At 39.2% G+C, this 13,227-nt stretch overlaps 2 protein-coding genes across 2 annotated transcripts; both read right to left on the bottom strand.

Moving 5' to 3' along the window:
- Positions 1-8,907: 8,907 nt before the first annotated feature.
- LOC131996979 (gastrula zinc finger protein XlCGF71.1-like) lies at positions 8,908-9,720 on the bottom strand. Its single transcript, XM_059367192.1, has 2 exons — positions 9,679-9,720; positions 8,908-9,522 (listed from the first exon to the last, which is right to left on the bottom strand). The coding sequence occupies exons 1-2, from the start codon at positions 9,718-9,720 to the stop codon at positions 8,908-8,910; spliced, it is 657 nt and encodes a 218-aa protein (XP_059223175.1).
- A 458-nt stretch (positions 9,721-10,178) lies between these two features.
- Positions 10,179-13,195, bottom strand: LOC106090168 (zinc finger protein 112). The gene is made up of 2 exons (XM_013256270.2): positions 12,153-13,195; positions 10,179-10,908 (listed from the first exon to the last, which is right to left on the bottom strand). The coding sequence occupies exons 1-2, from the start codon at positions 13,083-13,085 to the stop codon at positions 10,306-10,308; spliced, it is 1,536 nt and encodes a 511-aa protein (XP_013111724.2). The 5' UTR covers positions 13,086-13,195; the 3' UTR covers positions 10,179-10,305.
- Between the last annotated feature and the right edge of the window lie 32 nt (positions 13,196-13,227).

Below are 13,227 nucleotides of genomic sequence, written 5' to 3'. Positions count from 1 at the left end.
GAAGAGCACATTCAAGGATCTAAAATCCGTGGGTATGCCTCTGGCGACATGTTAGCTAGGTTAGGTTAGGTTGAAAAGAGGATGCAAATATTAATCCGCCCCATGCCACTATGGACATATACCTAAGCCAGTAGTCGGCTTGTTGTGCGCTCTAAAAACTATAAAGTAACCTCTAAAAAGAAAATTTTAAGTTAGGAATTTAGTGCTACTAATAAAACGCTTCATTGTTTTCCATACCACCCCCCTAAGTTGGTTCATGTCTGGGATTTTGTGGCAATCTAATGCCGGTATCTGCTCCAACGTCTCATCATCTTCCCCGCATGCCCTACACATGCTATCACCGCCATACCGTTTTTACATAAGTGAGCTCGTAGTCCTATGTGTCCCGTTATGATACCAATAGCTATACTGACCTTCTTACTTCCTTTCAGTAATAGCCTCGTCTTCTCACGATCTGAATCCCCCCATAGGATTTTCGCAGTCCTACCGACCTTTTCGCGGTTCCACCGGGTTGCATGCGCATTCATCGCCTACTCCCTTGACTCGGACTGCGTTGATCCGAAAGGCTTCGGGTTAACCAAGTTTATTGACGGTAGTTCTCTGGCCTTCACCGCCAAATCAGACGATGCGGATTTTGCCATCCTCAGAGAAGGAGTTAATCTCCTTCTTACACTACAAGACTATTCGTGACTTGCCGTCCTGGTTGTTATTGCCCTTATGGCAATTTTACTGCCGGAAAAATTGTTCACACTCGATGTCCTCGCGTTAGCACGACGCCAATTCATGCATTCCGTGATCGCCCAGATCTCCGCCTGCAGGACCGTTGTTGTTGTTGTAGCGGTGTGTTGTACACTGAGGCGGCAGCCCTTGCCGATGAAGAACTTCATCGGGTTAATGCCATGGGATTGGTTGTTTTTATAGCAGTGTGTTGTACACTGAGGCGGCCTGCAGGACCGTTTTACGGTCAGGCAGTATAAAACAGATCTCAGTCCCTGGGTTCTCAATGTAGACCCCAGGTCCACTCTGGCCTCTAACTTCGATCCATCCGTGTAACATGATCTTCCAGATGGCAATACTAGGGTTCCGTCAATCCAAGACTGTGCTGATGGCAGCAAAACCTCGCACTCGACTTCAAGGTTAATCTCAGGTATCCAATCGGAAACCTCTTCCCTTCCTTCCAGATTTCCTATCGTCGCCTCGATTATACCGCGATGGTATGAGCTGCTCTCATCCTCAATCCATTCTCCCATCGCCTTAAATCTCATAGCCGCAGTGGCAGCCTCACACTTAATCTATATGTCAATGGGTCGGATATATATAATAGTCTACAGTGCCCTAGTGGGCGTGGTCCTCATCGCTCCGCTTATGCCAAGACAACATGTTCTCTGAACCTGTTGTATGGTCCTTATGTTGGACTTTTCTCCATAGCATTCCACCAAACTACTGAGGCGTAAGTAAGTATTGGTCTAATCACGCTCCTGTAGAGCCAGTGGACTTTCCTCGTATTCAGGACACATTGCGAGCCTACGGCTCATCTACACTGTGCCCAACATCTGTGAGCCTTTTCAGTACGCTCCTGAATGTGACACTTCCAATTCAGTTTCCTGTCCAATATCAAACCTAAGTATTTGACCTTGTCAGTTATCGAAATCGTCTTATTGAGGAAACGTGGTGCGTTAAATTGGCCCAGCTTCGTCTTCCTCGTGAACAGGCATATTTCAGTCTTCTCTGGGTTAACATTGAGACCTAGCTCGTTCGTATCCTTACCCCTTAGAAGTATTATAACATCGTCTGCGTAGCAGACGGGTTCAAATCCCTCCTCAGTCAGCATCCGAAATAGATCATTTATGGTGGTCACCCATAGGAGTGGCGATAAAATGCCCCCCTGTGGCGTACCCTGTGCCACTTTCTCCCTTATATTTATGCCATGGGACACACAATTTATCCACCTGTTCCTTAGCATATAGTTTATCTAGTCTCTAAGGACCGGGTTCACCAGGTACTGGTCTAAGGTTTGGATCAGTGTGTCAGTCCGCACAAAGCCCCCTCGATGTCAATCCATACCGCCTGTGTGTACGTTTTGGAATCGAAAGATTCTTCTATTTTATGGACAACCTCGTGCATAGCAGTCTCCACCTACCTTCCCTTGAAATAGGCATGCTGTTTGAGCAATTCGCTGGATGTCCTACTCTTTATCATGGTGTCAACAATACGTTCCATGATTTTGAGTAGAAAGTTCGTAAGGCTTATGGGTTTGCAAGCCTTTGGTGTCGCATAACTTGCCCTGCCATGCTTGGGTATAAACACCACCCTTGCTTCCTGCCAGGCTTTCAGAGTATATGCAAGTCCTAGGCACGCTGTAAAAATATCGGCCAGATGAGGTGCCAGATAGTTTGCCTCTTTCTGTAGTAACTCCGGAAATATTCCATCAGGTCCGGGTGATTTAAATGGTTTGAAACTCCTCAAGGATTGCTTCACCATAAATTCCGTTATTATAAACCTTCGATCAACCTCATTATTCCAAGGTTATGGTGTCTCCGTGATTCCCGTCGTATCCTGTGGAAAATGGGTTTTCATCAAAAGCCTCAACATGTAAGCTAAGTCTTCTGGATCAGGCCTGAAGGGCAACGAATGGTTGTGAACATTCCAAAAATATGTGACTTTATCTAGATTTGAAGATGCCTACCGTTTTGCTGTTGCTGACTAGAAGAAACATGTTTGTGTCCGTCATGACGGGTCAATATCTGATCGGAAAACATGCTGCCAAACTGAAGATTGCCAATAACGACTTTTGCCGAAGTTGTGAGAATGTCGAGAAAGAGTTCTACTTTAGGTTATCATTTCTTTGAGAACTTGTCTGATTTAGGGAATGTGAACAGTCGCAAGTTATTGGGCTTTTTAATACTATCTGTATGGTTCATGGATAGGTTCTAGTCTAAGTCTTAGTAAGTCTGATGGTATTTATATATATTTTTGATAAATATTCCAGAACGCGTACGCACTACAACGGATATACATATATCTTATCTATATTTCGTTAAAATCCGTTGAAAAATGCGCCATTTATGACCCGTAGAAGTTTCTTCAGGAGATCGGTTTATATACAGGTATATTACATTATGATTCCATCTGGACCATATTCGGGACGACTTTTTAGGGATCTTACACAACTCACTGTACCAAAATCGGTACTGTGGAGATATTGCTATATGCAAATTTATCCAACCAAATATAACACGATCTGGATCATACTAAGAACGTATATAAAGGGGTCTAACACAACTCACTGTTCTAAATTCTTGTGAAAACGGGTAGAAGATCAGCCTTTTTGGGTCCCATGAACTTAAATTGGAAGATCGGAGCATATAGTCTAATCTGGGCCACACTGAGCATAAACATCCAGTGGTCAAGGGGGTCTAACATAACTCAATGTATCCAATTTCACCGAAATCCGGTGGAACTGCGCCTTTTATGGGCCCAAGGTTTAAAATCAGGAGATCTGCACATTTTGGAGGTATATCCAAAGATATACCGACAAGGATGTCGGATATACCAGCACAGATGTCAAGGTATTCTGTGTCAAATTTCAGTCAGCCCAACCCTTCATCGGGATCGAGGTTCAATGCAACTCACTGTTCCAAATGTCTGAGAAATCGGGTAACAAAATGTGTTTTTATGGGCTTAAAACATTAAATTAGGAGGAGTCTCAAACAATTCGAATAAGAAATGCGTCTGTTATGGGCTTTATACCTTACAATTAAAAAACATTCGGATTCCAAATTAAAAATTAGCTCTTTTTATACCCCTCCATAATAGGATGGGGTATACTTCGTCATTCTGTTTGTAACACCTCGAAATATGCGCGTGAGACCCCATAAAATGTATATATTCTTGATCATCATGTCATTTTAAGACGATCTAGCTCTGTCCGTCCGTCTGTCTGTCAAAAGCACGCTAACTTTCGAAGGAGTAAAGTTAGGTGCTTGAAATTTTGCAAAAATACTTTCTGTTAGTGTAGGTCGGTTGGGATTGTAAATGGGCCAAATCGGTGCATGTTTTGATATAGCTGTCATATAAACCGATCTTGGGTCTTGGCTTCTTGAGCCTCTAGAGGGCGCACTTCTTGTTCATATAAACCGATCTGGGATCTTGACTTCTTGAGCCTCTAAAGGGCGCAATTCTCATCCGATTTAGCTGAAATTTTGTACAACGGCTTCTCTCATGACTTTCAACATACGTGTCCAATATGGTCTGAATCCATCAATAGCTTGATATAGCTCCCATATAAATCGATCTGCCGATTTTGCCTCTTGAGCCCCTACAAGACGCAATTATTATCCGAATGAACTGAAATATTACACAATGACTTCTACAATGCTCAGCATTCATTTATGGTCCGAATCGGACTATAACTTGATATAGCTCCAATAGCATAACAGTTCCTATTCAATATTCTTTGTTTGCCTAAAAAGAGATACCGCGCATAGAACTCGACAAATGCGATCCATGGTGGAGGGTATATAAGATTCGGTTCGGCCGAACTTAGCTCGCTCTTACTTGTTCCAAATTTTTATTGAAAATACAAATATTTTCGAATTAAAAATTAATTGAATCAATAGTGTTTTTAATTTAGGACATTTAGGAAATTTTCAATTAAAAATTTATTTGATTCAATCTATTTTTCTTTAATTGAATACTTATATTGTTCAATTACGATCGTGATTAAAATTTTTTACATTTTCAATCAAAAAATTAATTGATTCAATCATTTTTTAATTGAATCTGAACTCTTTTCTCCTTTGCAATTGTGTTTGGAATTTTTGTCATTTTCAATTAAAAAATTTATTGATTCAATCATTTTTTAATTGAATCTTTTTATACCCACCACCGAAGGATGGGGGTATATTCATTTTGTCACCGATCCTCTGAATTAGGGTCTTAGGCTCATAAAAGCCACATTTATTATCCGATTTGGGACAGTGAGTTGTGTTAGGCCCCTCGACACCCTTCGTCAATTTGGCTCTGATCGGTTCAGATTTGGATATAGCTGCCATATAGACCGATCCTCCGATTTAGGGTCTTAGGCCCATAAAAGCCACATTTATTATCCGATTTTGCTGAAATTTGGGACAGGAAGTTGTGTTAGGCCCCTCGACATTCTTCGTCAATTTGGCCCAGATCGGTTCAGATTTGGATATAGCTGCCATATAGACCGATCCTCCGATTTAGGGTCTTAGGCCCATAAAAGCCACATTTATTATCCGATTTTGCTGAAATTTGGGACAGGAAGTTGTGTTAGGCCCCTCGACATTCTTCGTCAATTTGGCCCAGATCGGTTCAGATTTGGATATAGCTGCCATATAGACCGATCCTACGATTTGGGGTCCTAGGCCCATAAAAGCCACATTTATTATCCGATTTTGCTGAAATTTGGGACAGTGAGTTGTGATAAGCCCTTCGACATCCTTCGTCAATTTGGCCCAGATCAGTCCAGATTTAAATATAGCTGTCATATAGACCGATCCCCTGATTTAAGGTTTTAGGCCCGTAAAAGCCACATTTATTACCCGATTTTGTTGAATTTGGGACAGTGAGTTGTGTTAGGCCCCTCGACATCCTTCGTCAATTGGCCCAGATCGGTCCAGATTTGGATATAGCTGCCATATAGCCCGATCTCTCGATCTAAGGTTTTGGGGTCATAAAATGCGCGTTTATTGTCCGATGACGCCGAAATTTGGGACGGTGAGTTGTGTTAGGCCCTTCGATATCCTTTTTAAATTTGATCCAGATCCGTCCAGATCTGCCATATAGACCGATAACCCGATTTATAGTCTTGGTCCCATAAAGTCGCATTTATAATCCGATTTCACTTAAATTTTACACAGTGACTTATGCTAAGCATTTCGACATCCGTTTAGTACATGGTTCAAATCGGTTTAATTTTAAATATAGCTATTTAAAAGACCAATCTTTTGTTATACGCAATTGAAAAATGACTTGTACTTATAGGTATTTGGTCCAAATCAGAACATATTTCGATATAGCTGCTACGGGGCATAAGGTATGAATTTTTCACCGGATTTTGACGAAAGGTGTCTTACATATATACCCGAGGTGGTGGGTATCCAAAGTTCGGCCGGGCCGTTTTACTTGTTTAATTCAATAACTGCCTAAGCGACTATTTTTTCTGTTAGTCATTAGATTCGTTCGCCAATTCACGAAAACCGTATACGACAAGACGTACGGTCAGCTGGTCTTCCCAATATCGTAAAAGTGGCATAGTTTAAATTCATGCAAGTTGCCTTGTCGAATGCAGCATTTTAACCAATTCCTCTTTTTGTTCCTTCGTAAGTAGGAAATTAATTTGCAAATTATAACGAAATAAACAAAAAAAAATGTTGTTTATCTTAATGAAAAAATCATAGCGCAAGCAAAAAACTGCAGCTTCACGCATTTTTGAACCTAAATTGAGGGGTTTATTAGAAAGGAAGACCAATCTGTTTGACCATCTTGTAAAATTCATTGGCCAAAGATTTTAGGAAACAGCTGATTTTATAAAGGGAAAACAGCTATTTTAAATTGGCGAACGAATTGAGTGAGAAAGAGAAAAAACTGTTAGTGGTCTAAGCAGTAAGTGCTTTTAATCATTATTTAATTGAATTGGAAACTATTTCGGACTCAACAGCGCTGATCTGACTGTCCGTTTTTGAAAAACGCTCCTTATTTTGATAAAAACTTTCTATATATAGAAGATAAAACTCACCCATAAACAGTCCTTCGAATACCATTTTAAATTTTTAGACGCAATTCTAATCTTATTTATGATCAAAATGTGCATATTAATGGCATAACGGCTTCTTTAGCATCGATCTCATTACAACATATTTGATATAAATGTATTTCTATAGAGTTTAGTTACTGTAGTAAAAATTACCGATTACTCTTAGTCTATATCGGTAGCTACAAGACATAAACCCGCTCACTACTCTTTCTCTTATAATTCGGGAAACAATATTTTCCGTTGCATTTTCGATAGCATTTTTCAAAAACTGATCGTTATTATATTTTTCGTGATTGAAGTCGATTCAATTAAAATTTAATTGGATCAATTAATTTCGTAATTGAAAACTATTTTAATTTTTTTTTCTGTGTAGCTGTCATATAAAGAACAGAGGCAAATTTCTCTCATATCAATGAGTGCAGTCCGATTCAAGTTTAAGCTCAATGATAAGGAGCCTTCTTTTTATAGTAGAATCCGAATTGCGTGCCGCAGTGCGACACCTCTTTTGAGAAGAAGTTTTTACACGGCATAGTACCTCACAAATGTCGCCAGCATTAGGAGGGGATAACCTCCAAGTGGTTGGCAGTTCTTACCAAAGAGCGTAAGAAAGAAGGATAGGGTATCTGCTTTGTCTTCCCCATACCGTAAAATAACTCGCGTTAAAGACACAACCTTTTCCATGTATTCCAATTGGATTCACGTTAAGGGCTGCAACATTTTCGGGTTCTTCTGTTTTGATTCGGGCATTCGTTCGAACATTTTTTCGTATTTTGCTTCCTTTCTTTGCAACCGAAAGTTGGAATAAGGAAAAACGAAATATCGTAAGCAATTCAAACTTGTTGTGTCTTTAAACTTTGTCACTCGCCATCCCGAATTGGGCTCTAATGCCAGCTCTTCTTCTTTCTTACGCTCTTTGGTTCTTACAACCAAACTCATTTTCCTGTGTTTAAAATGCTCTCACACTACTGCATTTCTAACTGCTTGCATAAATGAGCAGACGAATTTCAATTCACAATAATGCAATTTGCACAAAATTCTTCTTTATTTTTTCATCGATATATTACTTTTTAGAGTAATAATTTACACCAAATACACGTACGTTATGCACTCCAAATACCACAGTCGTAGACTTTTTCTTGATTTTTTGCAAGTTTTCGCGATGATTTCTGCTCGGGGACAGAAAAAACGTCAACATGACAAAAGCGCGACCTGATAACTGAATCGAATGTCAAATTTGAGTAAACGATACAGTTTGAGAGAGTGAAAGAGATGACAATAAAAATATCAGCGACAGTTTTAAGTTGAAAAATAACCATAGCCCACTTAAAAATGTTTTGCATAGAAAAACATACCAAAACAATTTTTTTAAACCATGTTAATGATATTTTTTTTGCAATTTATTTTATATGAAATAAAAAGGTGTTACCCAAAATATCTACCGGCCTTATACGCAAAACTTAATAAAGTCTTAAATAGATTTATTTGACAGTTCTACAAAGGACATCTGTCAAATAAACATAGTTCAAATCTATATTATGTTTTGTGAATAAAGGCCTACTTGTTCAAGAAAATGTATCTTTTACTGTTGTTGTAGCCACATTTTCATGTGGAGGTGGCGATCCTCGTTAAGCTATTGTAGATAAGCAAGCTCGTTGCGATCCAAAGAACCGATCGCCGCGGGAACAGTGTGGCCATTGGTTATTTAAAGGCGCCAATAACCCGCCTTGCCATATCGAGCATAATAGGCACTCTGTATTTGTGCAAGGGCCGGCGCCGCCAGGTCTCTCACTGAGGCTCTCCGCTCGATACCGCTGATTGTCTGCGACTGCCGTTACATCTACTCCGTATGGAGCATTGCCCAACCTATGGATGCGCCCGGAACACAGCTATCCCGTACCGAGTGTACCTATAACTGATCGTCCAAAGCTTTTTTAGAGCCAGAGTAGCGCAATGTTTTTATAGAACAATATGGTTTATTCCTACTAAAACCTAAAAATATACATTAAAACCCCTCATTGTCGTTTTTTCTTAAAGACTAAATGAAAATAAAATAGACTATGGGTATATACCAATATATTGATCATAAATTTTGTTTGCATTAAAAAAAAAAAATTATGTATAAATTTTTACACAAATTGTGAAACGCTTGATTTCACAACTTTTTGAGAATTAACCTCATCGCGATGACTTTCAATATGGGCTTGTAGTGACAATTGCCTTTTGAATTCTTTACCACATGTATCACACTTAAATTTCTCCTCGGAATGTACGGCCACATGTCGTCTGAGTAGTTCGGAAGTGCCAAACGATTTTGCACACTTCAAGCATTCATAGGGTTTATCGCTGGAGTGGGTTCTGCGATGGGCCAACATATTGCTTGAGATACGGAACAATTTGCCACAAATGTCACAGGAGTATGGCTTCTCACCAGTATGTGTTAGCATATGCTTCTTGTAGCCCGATTTTTGAGTAAGACATTTTCCACAGATTTCACATTTAAAGGGTTTTTCTCCAGTATGAGAGAGCATGTGAATTCTTAATGATGGGGCTTGACGATACGATTTCCCACATATATCACAGGTATTAGGATTGTCGGGATCATGAGTTAATCGATGACCCACAAAAGCGTTACGCGTTTTAAAACATTCGCCGCAAACGTCACATTTGAAGGGGGTGTTCTCTGAATGTAGTTGCATGTGATATTTGTATGAGCTGGCATTACTCAGCTGTTTGCTACAAACCTAAAAAAATCAAAAGCAGATGTTATCATATGAGAGTTTTAAATAGTTTAAAAGTTATGTCCTCTATAATAGGTCTGTTCGCGTACTTTTTGAGTAAAAATTTGTAGAAGAGTGAGCACAGCCTTTACTCTCTTTTGCTATTTATTTAAATTTAACTAATCTTATGGATTTCTTAAACAGCTGTTCGATGCTGTACATTTCTACTGGCAAGAAAACCTCCAGCAGAAATTTACAAGCTTTCAATTACCAACTCCAACGTTCCATCAATAATTCCTTTCATTTATCGAACGTACATCATGATAAAAATTGTCATATTTCATAACGAACCTGTACCCGCCGCTACGGATATTAAAAATATAATGACTGTGCCTTTAAAACGACATTCTCAAGTACATGGATAATGTTTTTATATCTCCTTTTTTTGAATTCCTGGGATGTTAGCCTTTTTTGTGTTCCCATGGATGGTTGAACAAGTGCGCACCAATATCCTGTATGAACATGTTCATCTGTCTTTTTTTTAATGTTGGTAAAGTATCGCCTGTCTATGGTTCGATTTGCCGGGTTCCGACCCCAAGTCCTGAAGAAAACGCCGAAGCCAGCCGGTAGTAATTTTTATTTTACGCCCTGATAATAAAACAAAATTCACCTAAAATCTATGTATATGAAAGATAGCCACTTTAATTTTTTTTTTATTTTTTATTATAAAGTTTTTTCTAATTTTATAAAAACGAACTTTAGCTGAGAACAAATTTACAATAACATAAGATATATCCAAAAAACCAATCATTTTTCCTCTTTTGTAACAACTTCCGACTCTTGCGCTATATGACTCTGAATATGGGCCCGTAGAGTCGAATGTCGCTTAAACTGTTTGCCACAAATGTCACAGGAAAACGGTGTGTCAGCTGAATGCACCAACATGTGACGCTTTAATTGCTCAGCAGTACCAAAAGTTTTATCGCATTCTCTACAATCAAAAGGCCTATCACCCAAGTGACTTCGGCGATGTACCAGCATATTGCTCGATATACGAAATGATTTTCCGCATATGTCGCAGGAATAGGGTTTCTCACCCGTATGTGTTAGCATATGTTTCTTGTAGCCAGATTTTTGTGTTAGACATTTTCCACAAATGTCACATTTGAAGGGTTTGACACCGGTGTGCGAAAGCATATGCATTCGCAATGAAGAAGGCTGACGATACGATTTTCCACACAAATCACAAGTATTGGGATTTTTTGGATCATGAGTTGAACGATGACCATCGAAGGCGTTACGAGTTTTGAAGCATTCACCACACACTTCACATTTGAATGGCGTCTTATCTGAATGCAGTTGCATATGATATCTGAATGAACTGGAGTTGCTCAGTTGCTTGCCACAAACCTAAATAGAAAAAACGGAAAATTATGATCAGAGTGCAAACTCGGAAACTTAAATGAGAAACTAGCCTTAGTTAAAGTGTATCGTGTGGAAAATTTGATGAGATATGTGGCATGAAATATTAAGTACCTTTTGCAAATAACAACCTGGAGGTGTTAATAAGACACTCTACTCCAAGAATTTTGACAAGACTTGTGGAAATGTTAATAACGAATCATATCAAAGTAAGAATATAGATCAAGAGCTATGAGATTGCATACGTGGTAGCGAATTCATTTACCACAAACGGCTTGATCTGTCGTTTACATTGGCTTATAAGTGAGTCTGATTATAGGCTGTCACTCGAACCTTACCGGAATATAGAAAAATTGCACCGGCAGGTGAAAAGTAGATTATTTAGCTTACTAGAACGGGGGTGCGGTTTCTATCCCTACCAAAGGCCTTGATTTGTAGCTAAATGTGTTATTAAAATGGATTAAATGTTATCTGAGTCCAATTAGAGACTAACACTCTTACCTAAACTAGCCTACTATATATTATTTCTCTCAATCCCACGGCAGCCGGTTGTACGTACCGGATTGACCCGATGAAGTCCTTCATCGGCAAGGGCTGCCGCCTCATTGTACAACACACTGCTAAATCAACAACAACATATTAATTCTCTAATAACTAATGAAAAGGGTTTTTATATGGTGCTGCTTTCATATGACCTGATGACCTAAAACCTTTAAATTAATATTTAATTTAATTTTCTTGTTTATTCTCGTAATATTATGCACTGATGAACCCCATTGGTAGAGGTTATTATGTACACATTTTTTATGGGCAAACTCAAATAAGTTTCGGCCCGAGCCAAAGAAATTGTTTTAAATATTTTCATTTTTGCTAAAGATTTCCGCCAGAAGCTTTGGTCTGTAGCTACAATGGTATCATAATGGAGTACACATTGTCTTTGTACTGGTCTTCCAATAGGTTAGGTTGAAAAGTGGGTGCAGATTATAATCCGCCCCATCCATCATGGACCTACACCTAAGCCAACAAACACGAGCAGTTATTTTAAATCAAAGTTATCTACTTCATATTAATTATATAGAGATCTTAAGTATGCCGAAAGTTTTAGCTATCTTGTTCTCACGACTTTCGCTAAACATTTTTTGGATGTAGGTCAAACATCTTGGCATATTGTGAGTCTGTAAAAGTTTTTAGTTTTCCTACTCATTCAATTTGCTTATACCAAATATACTTACTTTGCATTGAAAGTGAGGATTCGGTGCCTTATTGGACGATTTACTTCTGTTCCTTGTACCCTTCGGTGCAAATGCATGACCGCTGTCCGAATCAGAATTTGTTACCGATTTTCTGTCATAATGCCGTTTAGTTCTATCTGGCCGATTTTCAACTCCCACTGGATCGTCAGTGACGATTTCTATATCGTTCACATGTATTTCAAATTCGACCTCTTCTTCATCTTCGGCTATTTGCTGTACACTTGTTTCCTCTTCCACATCCACTATATCGTTAACCTCTTGCGAAGAGTGCCCCTCATCTTCCATATCTGTAGTTGGATGATAGACTTCTTCGGCAACTTCTTGCACAACGTACTCCACATCATGGTCTTCTTCCATATGATGTTCTTCTTCCTGTATCTGTTGTTCATGATCTGCATTTGGTATGACTGTATATTCCTGGGTGGTTTCTTCATAAAGTTGTGCCTCTAACTCCCTCTTCATTTGGGCAGCTTCAGCCAATTCCTTTAGGTCGGTTTCAGAATCACAATGTCGCATTTGTACTTTATTTTGATCAATACCATCATCCCGACCACCACCCCCTCCACAATCTTCGCCAAAGTTCTCCGGCTCATGCTCGATGTCTTTGTGTTCCACAATCTCAATGTCATCATCTTCCAATAGTTGTGTCCTCAGTACTTCATCCGCATCCAAGGCTTTCTTCTTAAATATATACGATCTTGCCAAGTCCTGTATGCAGTGCGTACAAATAAAATCGGGTAAAACAGAGCTCTCCGGTTCGCAAAGTTCCAGGCCAGTACAGTAGTGGAGTAGAGTCGCAAGTGTCGTTATTTCTCCCATTATAATGCCTTCTCGGTGGAGTGATTTATATTCCTTACATTCGCCCAAACATGTTCGGCATATTACCACAGAATCTGGATTCTCTGAGGACATATTTTAAATGTTTGAATATATAGCGGAATTTAAATAAAAATAGGAATAATTCACAATTCTTAACTTGCAGACAATTGAGAATTTTACTTTTTTGCTGCAGTTGAGGCGCAGAGTTGTATTCCCCTTTATGGCGTTGTTATTG

Source organism: Stomoxys calcitrans, chromosome 4 (genome assembly GCF_963082655.1).
Source record: "Stomoxys calcitrans chromosome 4, idStoCalc2.1, whole genome shotgun sequence".
Lineage (NCBI taxonomy): Eukaryota > Metazoa > Arthropoda > Insecta > Diptera > Muscidae > Stomoxys > Stomoxys calcitrans.
This window is presented reverse-complemented; position numbering and strand designations above follow the sequence as displayed.

What these genes read in the sequence shown, in the direction of transcription:
- LOC131996979 (XM_059367192.1), bottom strand. Translation starts at nt 9,720, where the DNA reads ATGTACAGCATCGAACAGCTGTTTAAGAAATCCATAAGATTA. An exon ending in TTAAGAAATCCATAAGATTA is followed by an intron (nt 9,523 to 9,678) that starts GTTAAATTTAAA and finishes TGATTTTTTTAG; the next exon opens with GTTTGTAGCAAACAGCTGAG.
- LOC106090168 (XM_013256270.2), bottom strand. Translation starts at nt 13,085, where the DNA reads ATGTCCTCAGAGAATCCAGATTCTGTGGTAATATGCCGAACATGTTTG. An exon ending in ATCCTCACTTTCAATGCAAA is followed by an intron (nt 10,909 to 12,152) that starts GTAAGTATATTT and finishes TTTTCTATTTAG; the next exon opens with GTTTGTGGCAAGCAACTGAG.